This window comes from Sminthopsis crassicaudata, chromosome 3, assembly GCF_048593235.1.
Source record: "Sminthopsis crassicaudata isolate SCR6 chromosome 3, ASM4859323v1, whole genome shotgun sequence".
NCBI classification, from domain to species: Eukaryota; Metazoa; Chordata; class Mammalia; order Dasyuromorphia; family Dasyuridae; genus Sminthopsis; species Sminthopsis crassicaudata.
This window is the reverse complement of record NC_133619.1, coordinates 45988779-46005106: the sequence shown is the minus strand read 5'-3', so window position 1 is coordinate 46005106 and position 16328 is coordinate 45988779. Positions and strand designations below refer to the sequence as shown.

Here is a 16328-nt window from a genome sequence, read left to right as displayed (position 1 = left end):
AATTCTGAGTTTTCTTGTAATATTAACTTAAGAAATTTGCTTCAATGAATTCAAGAATCCTTTAATTTTGATTTGCTGATATAATTCACTCAATATATTTCATGTCGGCATACACATTGTCATTTCTAAACATTCTAATTCTATATCTGGTATACATGTCCTTCTCAACTCTACCTCTCAAAATACTCAATTCCTTCAAAGCACATATCCTAGACAAAGCCTTTCCTGATATTCTAATTATTAGTACTCCCCTTTTCCCATTTTGAAATTACAACTACCCACTAGTTGGTCTCCCTGGCACAGGTCTCTACTCAGGTACCAAAGGGATGTTTCTTAAGTGAATATCTTCCTTCCTCAATAAACTCTAATAGTTCCCTATCATTTGGAGGATCAAATATAAAATTCTTTGTTTAGTATTCAAAGCCCTTCACAACATGCCCTCTCCCCTTCCAGTCTTCTTATACCTTATCCTTTCTCTGATAGACACACATACTCTGTTCTAGTCATAGTGGACACTGCTGTTATTAAACCAGCATGCTCTAAATGCAAATACTAGATATTTTCATTGGCAGTCTCCCACTTCTGGAATATTCTCCCATCTTATTTCTATCCCCTAGTTTCTCTAGCCTCTCTTAAGTACCAATTAAAATGTTACCTTGTATATGAAGACTATCCCAATCCTTCTTAATTCTAGTGCCTTCCCGCTGTTAATTATTTCCAATTAATGTTGTGTATAGCATGCCTAGTTGTTGCTTGTATGTCCTCCCTCCTTTCGATTTAGAGCTCCTTGAAAACAAGAACTTCTTTTAACTCTCTCTAGATAATAGGTGCTTATTAAGTGTTTGATGTCTAAATGATTGACTAACATTAATTTGGACAAATCCTTATTTACTTATCTCTGTACATGTTTTCTCTCTTAAAAAGAAAATAGACTCTTTAGGGTATGAATAGTTTCATTTTTGTCTTTGAATTTCCATCATCTCCTAAAGTGTTTTACTAACAGTAAATGCTTAATATTATTTGTGTAATTGTTCTTGTGCTGAATACTAGATGCTCTCTACATTCTCTCAACTTGAACCTCAATGATCCTAAACTTAGTAGGGATGAAGATTATTATGTACTATAATGTATCAACAAACAGCAACACATAGGGACTTTATTGATTGTTGTGCCAAGTGCTGGATATGCAAAAATAAAACCAAAATAGTCTGACCCTCAAAGTACTGAAGACTTTAATGGTGGGGAGAAAAGATAAAGTATCCAAAAACTCAGTGTATTTTTTAAACACTTAAAAAACAAGACTACTGGGAAAGTCTTTGAGGAAGACTTATACATAGTAAAGACCTATAAAGATAAGTGAATATTATCTTTTTAACTAATCTTCTATTAAAAGGCATCATGGTAAAGAGAACTTCATACATCTTGGGCAAGTTATTTATGATACCTGCTTCTTCACTTGCTACAGGTTACAATTGTTACATATTAAATGCTTACAGTAGCTTCATGTAAGTCCGATTCCAGCACCTCTCATGGCATGAGTAAGAGTGGCCCTGACCCAGTCTTGGCAAGGGCTGTGCCAGTGAAACACAGACTCTGGCAGGTTCCATCAGACTGGAAAGTCACCAACCATGGTCCTGGCAACAGATGGGAATCTGCTGAGACCAGACTAGCTAAGTATGAGAAGCTCATTGCCAATAGGTGATGAAATATTTTGGCCTTGGCAACCTGTGGAACTATGATGTAAGGATATCTAGTAAGTTTAATTTTAACTAATCAACTGAGTCATACATATAATAACAATAATAATAACAAATTAATAGAATGTTAAGGTTCGGAGAGTTCTGTGCATCTAATCCCATCAGATCAAAGAAAATTACTTTAAAACTTCAAGCATTAAGAACTCAAAACATTCAACTGACAAAATATACAATTTTAGAATCCAACAGATCTATTAACACCTGCAACAAACTCAAGATTTAGTCATTCTCATTATTGAAATGAGCTCTGAAAATTTTAAAGTGATATCTAAATGTGAGTTATTGTTGATAATGATGTTGTCTTAAATTTGAGAAGCATTACTCATGCAAGCACAACTGAATAGCTGTGGGAAACAAGGAAACTTCCTTGTACCAGTTCATAAAAGAATGATATTAATTGTTAAATAGTAAAGATAGTAGTACCTACATGTAAATCTGAGTCCTTATGTAATAACCCCTGTATAAAACTAATTTATGCCTACAGAAGGGTGGAGACTCTCATGGTGCACAATTATAACCATATAATGAGGTCATATAGTAATAATCAATAAGCATTCATTAATTACCTAATAATTTCCTAGCACTATGCTAGGTGCTAATTGTATAAAACCAAAAATAAAATAAAACAAAATAAAAAATTCCCAACCAGCCAGCTTGGAAGTTCTATTATAACTGGTGAGAGCAGTATGGGCATGTGTATGCACCCATGTATATGTCCACAAACATATGCAGATCTAGGTTATATCTATGTAGGTATATGTGTGCATATGCATATAGAGTGTGAGTATATACATAGCATGTATATAAGTCAATAAATACATGCTTATCTACACATACATAAGCAATAAATATAATTCCCTTGAGGGGGGTAAAGAGACATTAATACCTGGGGAATTAGGAAAACCTTCAGGAAGATAATATCTGAGCTAAGCTTTGAAGGAAACTCCAGATTCTCAACAGGTGGAGGGGCGGGGCAGCTAGGTGGCGCAGTGGATAGAGCACCAGCCTTGAATTCAGGAGGACCAGAGTTCAAATCTGGTCTCAGACACTTAACACTTCCTGACTGTGTGACCCTGGGCAAGTCACTTAATCCCCCAGCCTCAGGAAAAAAAAAAAAAAAAAAAAGAACAGGTGGAGGGGTGCAGGGATGTAGAGGTAGAGAAAGGGTTTTTCAGACATGGAAAAAAGTTTGTGTCAAGAAAATGAGCCAGAAAATAGAAAGATAGTCATGTACAAACAACAGAAAACAACCATTTTGGCTGGATCGGTACTCAGTATGAGGAGGGGAGTTACACATAATATAAACCTAGGAAAGTGAGTTGGAGTCAGGGGGTAAAGAGATTAAACAATAGGAGTTTGGGAAATTGGAAATGGTTTCCAGCAGAGGGAATAGAACAGAATGATGTCTGTGTTTCTCAAGGTATTGAAGCAAAGCTCAGTCACTAACAGTACCATGAGCCAATTGCAGCTGCCTGTGGGATTTCTACCTGTGCCCTTGTAATCTCTAAGATTATTGTGACTCTGGGTCTCTAAGGAATGTAGTAGAGTGTCAAGCCATACAAGAACAGGTCCTGGAACTAACTCCAATATTGGCAAACTTTTTATATACCATGCTATAGAAATGTAAATTTTCTTTTGGATAGAGGTAGGGAGAGAGAATGGTGTATATTCCTCTAGATCTCTATTTGCTTTAGTGTGAACTATTAGTGTGGAAATACCCTCTACCAATGCAGTCCGGTGCTTCATTTGTAACTCTAGAGACTGCCTGAGGTACTAAAAGGTGAAATAATTTACTCATGGGTACATAGCTGCAATACCTCAAAGGCACTTCCTAGATACAAAGTTAGCCCTAATGTCCACTATGCCATACTGCCTCTTTATTATATAATTAGCATTACAAATCAATCATTATCAAAATATAATTCTAAATAAAGGCTTTGTCTGATAGGTTCACTGATTTTTTTAAAAAATAACTTTTTGGACATTTCTTAAAATAGGAGTACTTAAAGCCAGAAGGATATTAATGTAGTCATTATATGAAAAAATATTAAATCAGAGTTTGACATCAAGAAGCTAGAAGTGGAAACCCCACATAGATGTGAATTAAATAAGAATCACTGTGGTGAATATAAACAGGAGCCAAATGACTCTGTACCAGTAAAACAAGCCAATTGGCTCCAAAGCATCCATAAACACAGGCCTTGTTCAATGACATTGTAGTCATCTCTAATCTACAAATCATATTATATGTGCAAAAAAAGTGACAAATACTCACTTTAGTTGGGCCATTTCCATTAATCACCACTGGTAATGTTTCATAAAAAGTATTTTTTGCTCTAGCTTTTCCATTTTCAAATTTCAAAAGAACTTCATCTGAGGGAGAGAAGAAAGATTTGAATGTAAAAGAAACCATATGTATTAACAATTACAAATGAGATCAGGCCTGGTTCTGTCCATTTATGCATTATCCCCTATGATTAATTCTGCAAGTCACTATGGCGGGAATTCTCATGTCTTTGGGTTTCCTTTGGCCATCTGGCGAATCCATTCTCATAAGGTTTATAAATGCACAAGATAAAACACATAAGATTCAAAATAAAACGAATATACTGAAATAGGTTTGAAAATATTAAAAAAAAAGTTCAAATATCCTAGGTTAACATTCCTGACGTATGGGATATAATTAAAAACAAACCAAAAAAATAAAAAATAAAAAAAATAAAAACCTCATTTATTAAATGACCCAAAGGAGCTAACAAAACTTCTTACTTAGCCTAATAAGAATCTTTTGACTTTTTTTTAAATTTTTGTTATTTCCTTTTCCCCTTCATAATCTGAGGAAGCTTATAGTCCCTATTTCAGAATAGCATGTTTAAATGATGCATGAAGCAAACTTCACAGGATTATAAAAGAAACCAAGTCTAATAAAATACAGTTATCAAAATATCTTCACAATCAAGTTTATAAACCCTAGGTCAAGATCCTCTTTGTTTAATGAACCCCAAACTAAATTTACTTTTCTAAAAATAATGAAGAAATTGACAAAGCAATGGAAATCACTAGAGTATTTATATTCATTCAATAACTGATTCATAAGCATACCAATAGCTCCATTGAGGGCCTGAAAAATCCGGCACTTGTGATCCAATGTAATATTAAGAGCTTCCTAAAAATGGAAATAAAAAAAAAACATATTTAAGAGATGATAATATTACTGAAGCTATCACATTAGTTTTATAAAATACATTTTTAAAATATATTTTTAAAGGAGCAAAGCAGATGGATTCAGCTTAACAAGGTCAATATAATACTTGGCAAAACTTGAATAAAAAAATCTAGTTGAAAGCCACTTATTCAAGTGAATAAGCAGTAGAGTTCTCATGATCTGTATCCATTCTATTAGTTTCTTAGCAAAACTCTGTTTCTATAACAATTTTCTGTTGGAGGAAAGGTGGAGTTGGAAGCTTTGAATTCAGTAGTTGAGGGAACTTTTAGCATGGAAACTACATCTCCCAATACAGAGCACCAAATTTAACTCTAACCTACATTCTTCATGTTATCTTGGACCTAACTTCTTAACCTTTGGTTTGCTATCTTATATTGGATCTTATATGGAATATAATAACTAAAGGTGGGAGTCATGAAATTATGAATCATTGTTAGTAAATGCTTGATTTGTATACATATCTTACATACCTAGGTCACATAAAATTTCTCAGGTGAAAAGGAGTCATGAAGCTAAAAAGTTTAAAAAGCCCTGGTTTGGGACACTATGAAGTTAAGTGACTAATCTATGGTCATATATTTAGTCTGAGAGACACAGTAATGGAAAAGCACCAACAAAATAAGTCATCTTTAGAAAGGAGGGTTGAGGATAGTGAGGGCAGTGGAAACTGGTGTACAAAGTGATGGAAATGAAAGGGTTTTGTAGTCTTTTATGGACATCATGACAATCTTAAACCATATTACAGGATATAATGTGAAAAAACGATCAGACATTTTAACTTGGCACAGAGAATAGAACTAGAAGATAAGTGGAAAGTAAAGAGACATATATTTTGACTTTTCATGAGGAAAAATTGCCCTAAGAGTCAGAACTGTCCAGAAGTGGATGAGTACCATTTGGCTGCCTTTGAAAGTGACATGATGGAGAATCATTTGTGGAGGATGTTACAAAGGGCATTTCTTCTTGAATATGACTAAATTTGACATCTCTCTGATATCCCTGCCAACTTTGGGCATTACAACATTCAAGCTATTGAAGAGGATCACACAGCTAATAAATGATAGATCTGGGACCTAGACCTTTCCCCACTAGATCATTTTGCCTTTCAAAGAAAACAGGTCCATCATTTATAAATCATTTGCCTTTCTACTAATCCATAACTCATTTCTTATTAAATGCATTTTCAGCGACAAAACATATTTGAATTATTTCCCAAGGACACTTAGTCACTATGATATCAATCAATTCCATACTTAAAAAGGGTGATGTCTTTCCAACTACTAAAGAAAATGCCTCGGGGTTGGGGAGAAAGGAAAACTGCAGTATTTGTAACTGACAGAAAATATGGGCTATCACTTACCCTTTTTAATGGGTCAATATAAATTTTAGTATAAAACAGTTGGTCATCGTCATTATCTTGAAGGTTCCATTGCTGAACGATGCGGTTTATATAGGGTGCGTATCCAACAAATCCTGCAATGGGAGAGAAAAGGTCCTAGAAAAAGTCTTAAGTTGTCATCTCTGAAAACAAATGTCCTTGGGTCAAAACAGCCTCAATTGGCAAACACCTCCCAAGGCTATCATATATATGACTGGCCCCAGTCAAGCTTTCACTTCAAACAACAGCCAGCTTCTCACTTTCCACTCTACCAGTACAGGCACTGTCCCTTCCCCCTTTAATACATATTTTCAAATATAAAAATATAACAAAATCAATGCAGCCACTGCTACAAAAAAGGTTGTGTCAGTTTCATTCATTATGGATCCAGTAACAACCTCCATGACTACTCCCCATTAGAATGAAAAAAGTGACTTGAACATAACTGCTAAATAAAATACTTTTAATTTATAATATGATAGGACACTATCTATCAGGGAGTACCTTTTCCTATAAGAGGAGTCAGGCTAACTTTCCCCTCAAAAGCCACAAAGCTATCCTTGACATTTGATTGGCTAGGTCCCCCTAGCTGCTTCTGGGTTATTTTGATGGGACTCCCTGGTAACCTAAAAGCATAAATTATATATTACATATTACAATTAAATAGAGTCAGGACTCTTCAAACTTGGCAAATATTCCCAAACCCGATAAATCACACTCTACCTTGATGACTAATCTCACTTGCCAAGGGAGATGGGGGTAGCCCAGTTTTCCAAATTCTGTGCTACAGTATCTTTACTGAATATCTTTTTTTTTATATTTCTATGCTACAGCTAAGTAAACCTCATTTAATTAACTATTAAAGGATCTACCTATGCCAACATCAAACCTGAACTGGTACTAGACTAAGTCAGACCTATCTATTATATATAATATGGCAACTGATTCCAAAATATAGTATTAACATTCATGGCATAAGGATGATCCATAGCACTAGGCAAACAGGATAAGCCTAAAAGTCCATTTTAAATGACTTCTTTTCTATTTTTACATCAGTTATTGGAAGGAAAGTTTATCTCTATTTTTGTTTTGTTATTTTTGTTGTTGGTTTTTTGGTAACATGAAGGGAGAGAGAAATGAATATGCCATTCTGAATCTGTATCTTCATTTGTTTAGTTATCAAATGTCAACTTGTTTGCTTCAAAGAAAATTCTCTTTGCCATTTATATAAACTTAGTTTCCTAGGACTCTTAAAGGTTAAATAACTTTTACAGGATCATATAGTCAGTATGTATCAAGAGTCAAGATCTGAATCTATGCTATTCTGAGTCTAAAATCATCTTTCTATCTACTAAATATTAGCTCTCTCTCTCTCTCTCTCTCTCTCTCTCTCTCTCTCTCTCTCTCTCTCTCTCTCTCTCTCTCTCTCTCTCTCTCTCTCTCTCTCTCTCCCCATTATAGAATCTTAGATTTGACCTGGAAGTAATCTCAGAAGCATCTAATAAATAAATATCTCCCTGAACTCATTTTACAGAACAGAAAAAAATGAGATTAAGTGATTTGTTCATGTCACAAAGATAGGATTTAAATTCAAATCCTCTAATTCAAGAGCCAGTATTCTGTCCAATACACCATGCTCCTGGACAAACATAGTCTCAAAATTAATACAGGTAACCAAAATCTAATAGAATCAGACTAAAACCAATTGACCTTGGATATTTTTCTAAAAAGCTTTATTTTGTTTTGGAAAAAAGTCTCTCTTCACTTCCCTTTCTGCAAAGGATTCAATGTCTCTGAAAGGAAGAAACACTAGCAGATTAATGCCAAAGATGTTCACATCAGTAAAAGGAATGTTGGATCAGTAACTGGCTTCGAGCATCCTGCCGGAGGTTTATGTCTGAGACATTGGTGGTTTTTTCCCTATACTTGATCTCACTATTCCCGTGGCTGCTAACTCCCACTTTGGCTCCATATACTGCATCCAGATTCAAAAAAGGGAAGAATGAAAGTTGGCCTGTCCTCCTTGTCTTTAATGGCAAAAGCACAGAACCTGCCAGTAACATTTGTCTATAAAAGAAACCAACACTAGTATCATCTCTCTCCTGGTTCAAATCCCCTTCTGGGACTATGAAACAAAGCCCAAAACAGCTATAAACAGAGACTATTTTTGCTTCTGTGAAGTAAGATATCCCTTATTTTTCCTCAATAGGAAAATGTTTCCACTGAAATTCAGGAAAGCAAAGGGAAGAATTCTAAGACAATGCCCTTTCCTTTGAGAAACCAGAGCTAAGAGGAAAGGGAAGAAAAGAAGAGCCAAGGTGTGCCTCCTGAAGCATGATCTTATAAACTTGACACAGCTCATGGAACAACAGCTACTTTATGTTCCTCTGACCAGTCACTGCAATAACAGGACAGAAAATCTTTTTCCAAATTGTTTCCAGTATTTATGGGCGAGGCCAACATTCCTTTGGCTTTGGGGCCATGGAGCACATTACCAAGCTGATCCCTTCAGAAAATGCCTCTGACATCCTTTTCCTGATAACCTTTTTTTGTTCTTATTTTGCTATTTCCAAAAATCTATTCCTTTTCCACTGACCTGAACTTAACATGTGAAAAGGATCTAGTACCCATTTGTCCAATACAAAAGAAATCCCCACTATCACATACCCAATGTGTAGACCAATCCAGCCTCTGATCGAAGACTTCCAAGGAGGATGAACTCCACCAGTTCTTGAGGCAGTCCATTCAACATTTATTGGAACATTTGTGCCCATTTCTATAAGAATGGGAGAGCTCCCTAAAATTCCTGCCAACTAATTGTCTACATCCCTAAGCTGACAAGAAAAGTATCATTAAAACCACGGTGACATTACTATGTAATGCATCTATGTAAAAGACCACCTGCTGAACTGTTACCATAGTTTTCAACTTATATTTACCACATTGCTTCACTTCTATTTAATTGTATTTACTTGTATCAAAATTTATTTGATATAATATCGATTATCAAATTGATATAATTGGATACAATTTAAGTATATCTATTTAATTGTATCAAATTTTCTCCAATTACACAATTGGAACAAATTGTTTTATGCAAATGTGAACAAATCTGAACAAATCCAAAAATGGCTTAATTTACTCTTACCTTATTGCTCACATTCAAACCAGCTCCCTAGCCATGACCAAAACTTCCTGCTAAAATGACTATCAGGAATTCAAATCCAAGTCAAGTAACAGAGTAGCAACAACACAAAAATAAAAATATCTCATAGGGAAGGAAAACTGAAAAGCAGAGAGGAGCAATTAAAAAAAAAGCAATAAAGAAAAAAATGGGAAAATCTTGTTTAGTTTCCAAAGGCAAATGTTTTATTAAAAAGGAAAGAAGAATTTCTGTCTGCCTGAATTTTTTATTTCCTTCACAGGCTAATTGTACGCTATTTCAAAGTCCAATTCTTTTTGTGCAGCAAAACAACTATTTGGACATGTATACATATATTGTGTTTAATTTTTATTAGCATATTGAACATGTATTGGTCAACCTGCCATCGGGAGAGGGGGGAAGGAGGGGAAAAATTAGAACAAAAGATTTGGCAATTGTCAATGTTGCAAAATTACCCATGCATATATTGGGTAAATAAAAAACTATTAAAAAAAAAGAATAACAAAGAAGACATGATGTCTGCTTTCAAAAATCTGACAATCTTATTGAGTAAATGAAGTAAATATGAAAAAAGTAAAAAAAAAAAGAAAAAGAAAATAAGATAATTGAATGAGACTGAAAAAAAAGGAAAGAAGAAAGGGATAATAGAGGAAGGAAAGGAGGATGGGAAATAATAAGGAAATCTTAAAATCTGAGGACAAAGATAAGCCTTCCTAACTAAAATTAACCTTTTATGAAATAATTCATAATTAACAGAATTTGTAAATTACCTTTTGACTTGGAATTATAAAACAGTACTTACATAATTTAATCACTCAAAAGAAATCTATTTAATTGTTAAGAATTTTTGAGATCACCCAGTTAATATCTTCCCTTTACATATGCAAGAAATGAGGTACCAAAGTCAAGTGACTTGACCAGAATTCCAATGCTAATTATTGCCAGAACAAAGGTTCAAAAACAAATTTGGGGGCTTATGGTTCATGTTCTCTGTATTATAAAGAGTGCTTCAAATTATCTTTATAGAGGAAATGATTTCAACTTAGTTTCTTATATTCCCCTTGTTCTCATATACAGAATCAAGTTACATATCTATTCTATCTAAATGTGTTATTTTCCATTACTTCTTATGATTGAAATTAGTGCTACCTACCTCCTGAGTTTAGGAAGCGTTTTCCAATATGGACAATGGGATACTTGTCTGCCAGCCTTTTGTCTGGCCATAATATTCCATCTGCTGAAAATACTACTTTATGGTTGATCTTTTGGAACTTCTTTAGTAGCTCTTCGGGACCTCCAGCAAAGATGACATCATAGCTAAGGAAAAGTGAAAAAGAAGGTAAATATTCTCCATCCTCTCTTTATGAAGTAACTGAAGGATCATCTTCAATAAGTTCATAATCAGGAATATTGATATTCTATAGGATGTCCTAAAAGCTGCTTTCAACAGCACTAAAATTTTGGAGACAATGTGTCTCAAAGTACACAGAAAAAAATTCATATCAAATTCTCTGGATTCTTTATAAATTATCACAATCAAAACCAAAGATTATTTCAAAGGTCCATGATCCCCCATCAGTGTAGGTACTATTCTCTCCCACAGTGCAGCTCACAAACGTTTATGGTTCTCAGTAGATTTTTCCTAAAATACTCTGGACAAAGGAATTTATCACCTGTACCTTGTTCCTTGTCCAAGGGATGAGCCTAAGTCCATTTAACTAAGCAGATCCTTGAAAGATAGTAGTTGGGCCACATTCAAAGCCTTTTTTTGCTTAAATGGATTTACCAGAAGTCGAGGGGAAGGAATGAAGAAGGTCTGGAAGGGCTACTATGGGAAGAACGATCCTTCATCAGAAATGAATCAATGGATTGCTATGCAGTGGTGAAAGTTTAAATGATGTTAGATAGCATATATTTGTAATATTCCTAGTTTTATAGTTTTATGAGCTCCTCAAGCTAAATATTCAGCATCTGAAGAGTAGCAAAGTTGATAGGGTATAAATAGCTGAGGGTCAAGAGACTGAAGTGTAGACAATGGTACTGGTATAACTGACCAACTACTTAATCTTGTTAACCAAAAGACAGTGAATGAAGTAATGTGGATGGATAGAAGTAGCAGAATATGAGAATGGGGAAGGTTTAAAAGAACAACATTCAGGACACCTGGATAGTACAGTAGATAGAGCACTAGCTCTGGAGTCAGGAGGACCTAAGTTCAAATCTGGTCTCAGACATTTAACACTTACTAGCTGTGTAATCTTCACCCAACTGTCAGAGAGAGAGAGAGAGAGAGAGAGAGAGAGAGAGAGAGAGAGAGAGAGAGAGAGAGAGAGAGAGAGAGAGAGAGAGAGAGAGAAGCAGGAAGTGTAAGGCAGAATAAAGAAAGATGGAATTTCTGATTTCATCAAAAAATCAAAAATATAGAGGAACAGATATAAAATTGAGATACTGAGTTGTTGACCTAAGGTATTAAGTTGGCACATTACAGCACTGGACTTGCAGTTGTGAAGATCTAAGTTCAAGTATGACCAAAGGGCTATCAAACTATGCATATTCTTAGATCCAACAGTGTCTCTACTGGGTCTCTATCATAAGAGACCATAAAAGACAGCAACAGATCCAAATGTGCAGAAATGCTTGTTGCATCTATTTTATGGTGGCAAGGAACTGGAAATTGAGTAGATGCCCATTAACTGGGAAATGGATGCATACACTATTGTATGTGATTGTAATAGAATATTATTGTTCTATAAGATATGTCAAAGAGGTTGACTACAGAAAAGTCTGGAGAGACTTACATGAACTGAGGCAGAGTTTGTTTAACAGAACCAAGAGAACATTGTACACAGTAACAAAAAGATTATGTAATAATCAGTTGTGATGGACTTGATCCTTCTCAACAATGCAGTGATCCAAATCAATTCTAATAGAATTGGAATGGAAATGTCATCCATATCCAGAGAAAGACCCACAGAAACTGAATACAAATTGAAGCAAACTATTTTCACTTTTGTTATTATTGTGCTTTTTTTTTCCTTTCTCATTTTCCCTTTTTGCTCTGATTCTTCTTTCACAACCTGATTGCACATGTAAAACATGTATAACATGCTTGCTTTTTTGGGAAGGGAAGAGAGGAAAGGTAAAAATAAGGAACTTTTTAAAAAAATTATTGTTAAAAACTATCTTTACATATAGTTAGGACAAAATATAAAGTAATATTGAGTAAAAATAGTTAAAAAACAAAAAGACATGACTTTGAACTTGGCTTTAGGCACTTACTAGATCCATAATCCTGAGCAAGTTATTTAACTTTTCTGCCTCACTTTCCTTAGTTGTAAATAGGGATAATAATTGTACCTACTTCACAGGATTGTTGTAAAGATCAAATGAGAAAATACTTTTAAAGTGCTTAATCACAGTGCTTGGAATGCAATAGACACTATGTAGTTTTATTAACTGGTCTTTTTCATGCTTTCACATTTTATTCAACTAATAATTACATGTTTGTCTCTCCTGATCTGTCTCTGTCTCTCTGTCTCTGTCTCTCTCTGTCTCTCTGTCTCTCTCTCTCTCTCTCTCTCTCTCTCTCTCTCTCTCTCTCTCTCACACACACACACACACACACACACACACACACACACACACACACACACACCAGTCAGAATGATATGGTAGAGAACTGGGTTCACAATTGGGAAAACTGAGTCATATCTTACCTCTTATACATAATTACTGTGAGAGCCTGGGTAAGTCATTTAACTTCTTAGCACCCCTCAAGCAACTAAGAGAACAAAAGACATGGCCTATACAGATCCGCATTGGGAAAACAAGTTTCTCATCCAAAATTGCTCTCAAAAATAATCTCAGAGGATAAGAATTGGCAGCTAGTGAAGGGCTGGAAAATCTTCCTACAGAAAAAAGAGGAATTTGAGATGAGTCTTGAAGGAAGCCAAAAAGTGAAGGAAGAAGATATTCAGAGAAAGAGAGTTCCAGGAATGGAAGACAGCTATTGTACAGACACTGAAACAAAAGCTGGAATGTCATATTTGAGGAAAAGTAAGCCAGGGTACCCGGATTATGACTTGTCATAAATTTTATTGCTAAGACTTTTATCTAATTATAGTTATTTATGCCCTTGTTCATGGCATTTGTCCCCATTTAGATTATTTTTTTAAAAAGCCTCTGTTGTTACTTTAAAAATTATTTTATCCATATGTTTAATCCAAAGCAGAAATAGTACTGAAAAGTATTAAAGTAATGTGCTAATATAACCTAACTTAATATGACCAAAAAAGAGAGGGAGAGAGGGAGGAGGGAAGGAAGGAAGGAAGGAAAGAAAGGAGGGAAGGAGGGAAGAGGGAGAAAAGGAGGAAGGGGAAGGAGAAGGGAAAGGAGAAGGGAAAGGGGAAGGGGAAGGGGAAGGGGAAGGGGAAGGGGAAGGGGAAGGGGAAGGGGAAGGGGAAGGGGAGGGAGGGAAGGGAGGAAGGAAGGGAGGAAGGAAGGGAGGAAGGAAGGGAGGAAGGAAGGGAGGAAGGAAGGAAGGAAGGAAGGAAGGAAGGAAGGAAGGAAGGAAGGAAGGAAGGAAGGAAGGAAGGAAGGAAGGAAGGAAGGAAGGAAGGAAGGAAGAGAGGGAGGGAGGGAGGGAGGGAGGGAGGGAGGGAGGAAGGAAGGAAGGAAGGAAGGAAGGAAGGAAGAGTAAAAATAAATCCATATAATTAAATCTTCTAAAGCAAATGGTTCTCATGTGTAGCATAAAAGTCTAAGGTGGCAGGAGCCCAAAGCTATCAACTTAGCAACAACATTTAATCTATATTTTCCTTGGTTTTTTTATCTCAAATGGAAAATGCATTGTATATATCCACCTCACCTCACAATCTGACCACAAAGTGGCATAGGAGTCAATATTTAAATTTCTTTTAAATCTTGGAAAAATGTGTTGGAAATACTCTTAAGGGTTCCAGCCCAAACAGAACTCCCTCCTAGGAGTAACCACTTAGAAATAACTAGTTTGATGAAACTCCTGGGGAAAGGAGAACTATAAAAATGACCAAGTTTCTCAAAGCTCCTTGCAGGCTTTAACTTAAGATACTATGATGCATTATTTACACTGCTGGCTTAGAGGCAAAACACTCAGAAACTTGAATTCAAAATAGAAGATTATGTAACAATTGATAAGGAATGACTTTACAAATCAATCCTATTTTGCTTTTCTCATTTTAACTGTTCTCTTTCAAAAAATAAAAGCTTATTTGGCAATTCTGCTTAAAGCTTGTGCATTGTAAAATTTCCCCATCTCTTCCAACTATTACCTCTTTCTCAATCCAAATTATTTACGAAAACTGGAATATCGCAGTTGAGAATCCCAAATTTCTAGCAATATTGGATAAAATTACACTAACCTGGAAGAGAAGTGCAAAAGGAAAGAGTAGAGGAATAATAATAATATTAAAAACCAGTGGGACATAAATGATTTATAAGTAAAATGCCAGATTTCTAAAGCAAATACTTATATAATCTGAAGAATTAAAGAAAAAAATAGCTGTACAAAAGGATTTAAGTAGCAACAAAATTTCATTCATATTTCTTTGACTTTATTTCTAATTTAAAATGGAAAATCTAAACATAAAATGGCACACAGTACCATTTTTTGCCCAGTATGTTCTGGTGCAGATGTGAGATTCTATTTAAACTATAGAAACTTTGGCTAAATCTTTGGGAATGGACATTAACAGAAAATTGGCAAGCCTGAGGAAAATATTACTTAGAATATAAATTATGAATATATAGCATATGATTTCTCAAAATTAAAATATTAAAAAATTTTAAATCATGTGAAATTAAAAAGATTTTTGAGCATCTCCTTATTTTTAAAATATTATAAAGTGTAGCATTGACATTTGTACCAATTGACCTCAGAAGAATGGCTCTTTAATAATTAATCTCAGGAGAATCACCTAAAATTCTTTTAGTGATGTTAAACTTTGACAAAGCACGAGAGGTCTGTTTTTCTTCTTAAAGCAATTTTGGCTACTCAGAATTACAAAGAGCCAAGTTCAACAATTAAAAGTCCACAAACTTCATTCCCAAAAGAATCGAGTCTATTTAAACATAGGAGTAAAATTCCACTTCCTTCAATCTTGGGCTGCTATATGCTGTAGATACATGAGATTGCCAAGTTATGTGGCAAAGTTGAGGGCTCCAGCAGGCATATCACAGTTTCCTCTATAACAAGTCTTGTCGTCACCATCGCTAACCGAAAGTCAACATATTACTAGGTTAGTCAAGGTGAAAACATGCAAGGCTCAATTTCTCCCTCTTCCACAGATCTAGTTGTCCTCCAACACTTTCTCAATTAAAATAGCTCTGTTAACTGCTCAAATCTAAAGTAATAATATCTAAAAAATTGATGCTCCAAGGAATTACTGGCATTGAAATGATGCTTTAAAGTTTGCCAAGTACCTTCCTTACTTAGGTCATGGACTTTGAGTTTGATATCATCCCTGTGTGGTTGGTATGGGGGAGGTGAAAAGGGGAAGAGAAAAAACATCCTGGACCTACTATGTGCCAGGCACTGTGCTAGTACTTTATTAGTACTTATACTGTATTAGTATGTTGTACTATTATTATACTGTATTAGTATAATTATTAGTATATTAATATATTAATAATCATACTAATTATATTATATTAGAGTTATATATTATATTTGATATATAATTATAATTATTGTTCTAATAATAATATATACTAAATTATAATTAGTATAATATTATTATACTGTATTAGTATATTGTAGTATATTAA

The 16328-nt window shown here is 34.8% G+C and overlaps 1 protein-coding gene across 2 annotated transcripts in view; it reads right to left on the bottom strand.

Annotated features, from left to right (window-relative positions):
- The window catches only part of PLOD2 (procollagen-lysine,2-oxoglutarate 5-dioxygenase 2), a 101702-nt gene that overhangs the window by 41376 nt on the left and 43998 nt on the right, over positions 1-16328 (bottom strand). For both annotated transcript variants that reach the window (XM_074298400.1, XM_074298401.1), the window contains exons 4-7: positions 10678-10841; positions 6344-6456; positions 4860-4923; positions 4033-4130 (exon numbers count right to left, since the gene is read on the bottom strand). In XM_074298400.1, coding sequence (XP_074154501.1) covers positions 4033-4130; positions 4860-4923; positions 6344-6456; positions 10678-10841 — 439 coding nt within the window. The remainder of the gene's footprint in view (positions 1-4032; positions 4131-4859; positions 4924-6343; positions 6457-10677; positions 10842-16328) is intronic.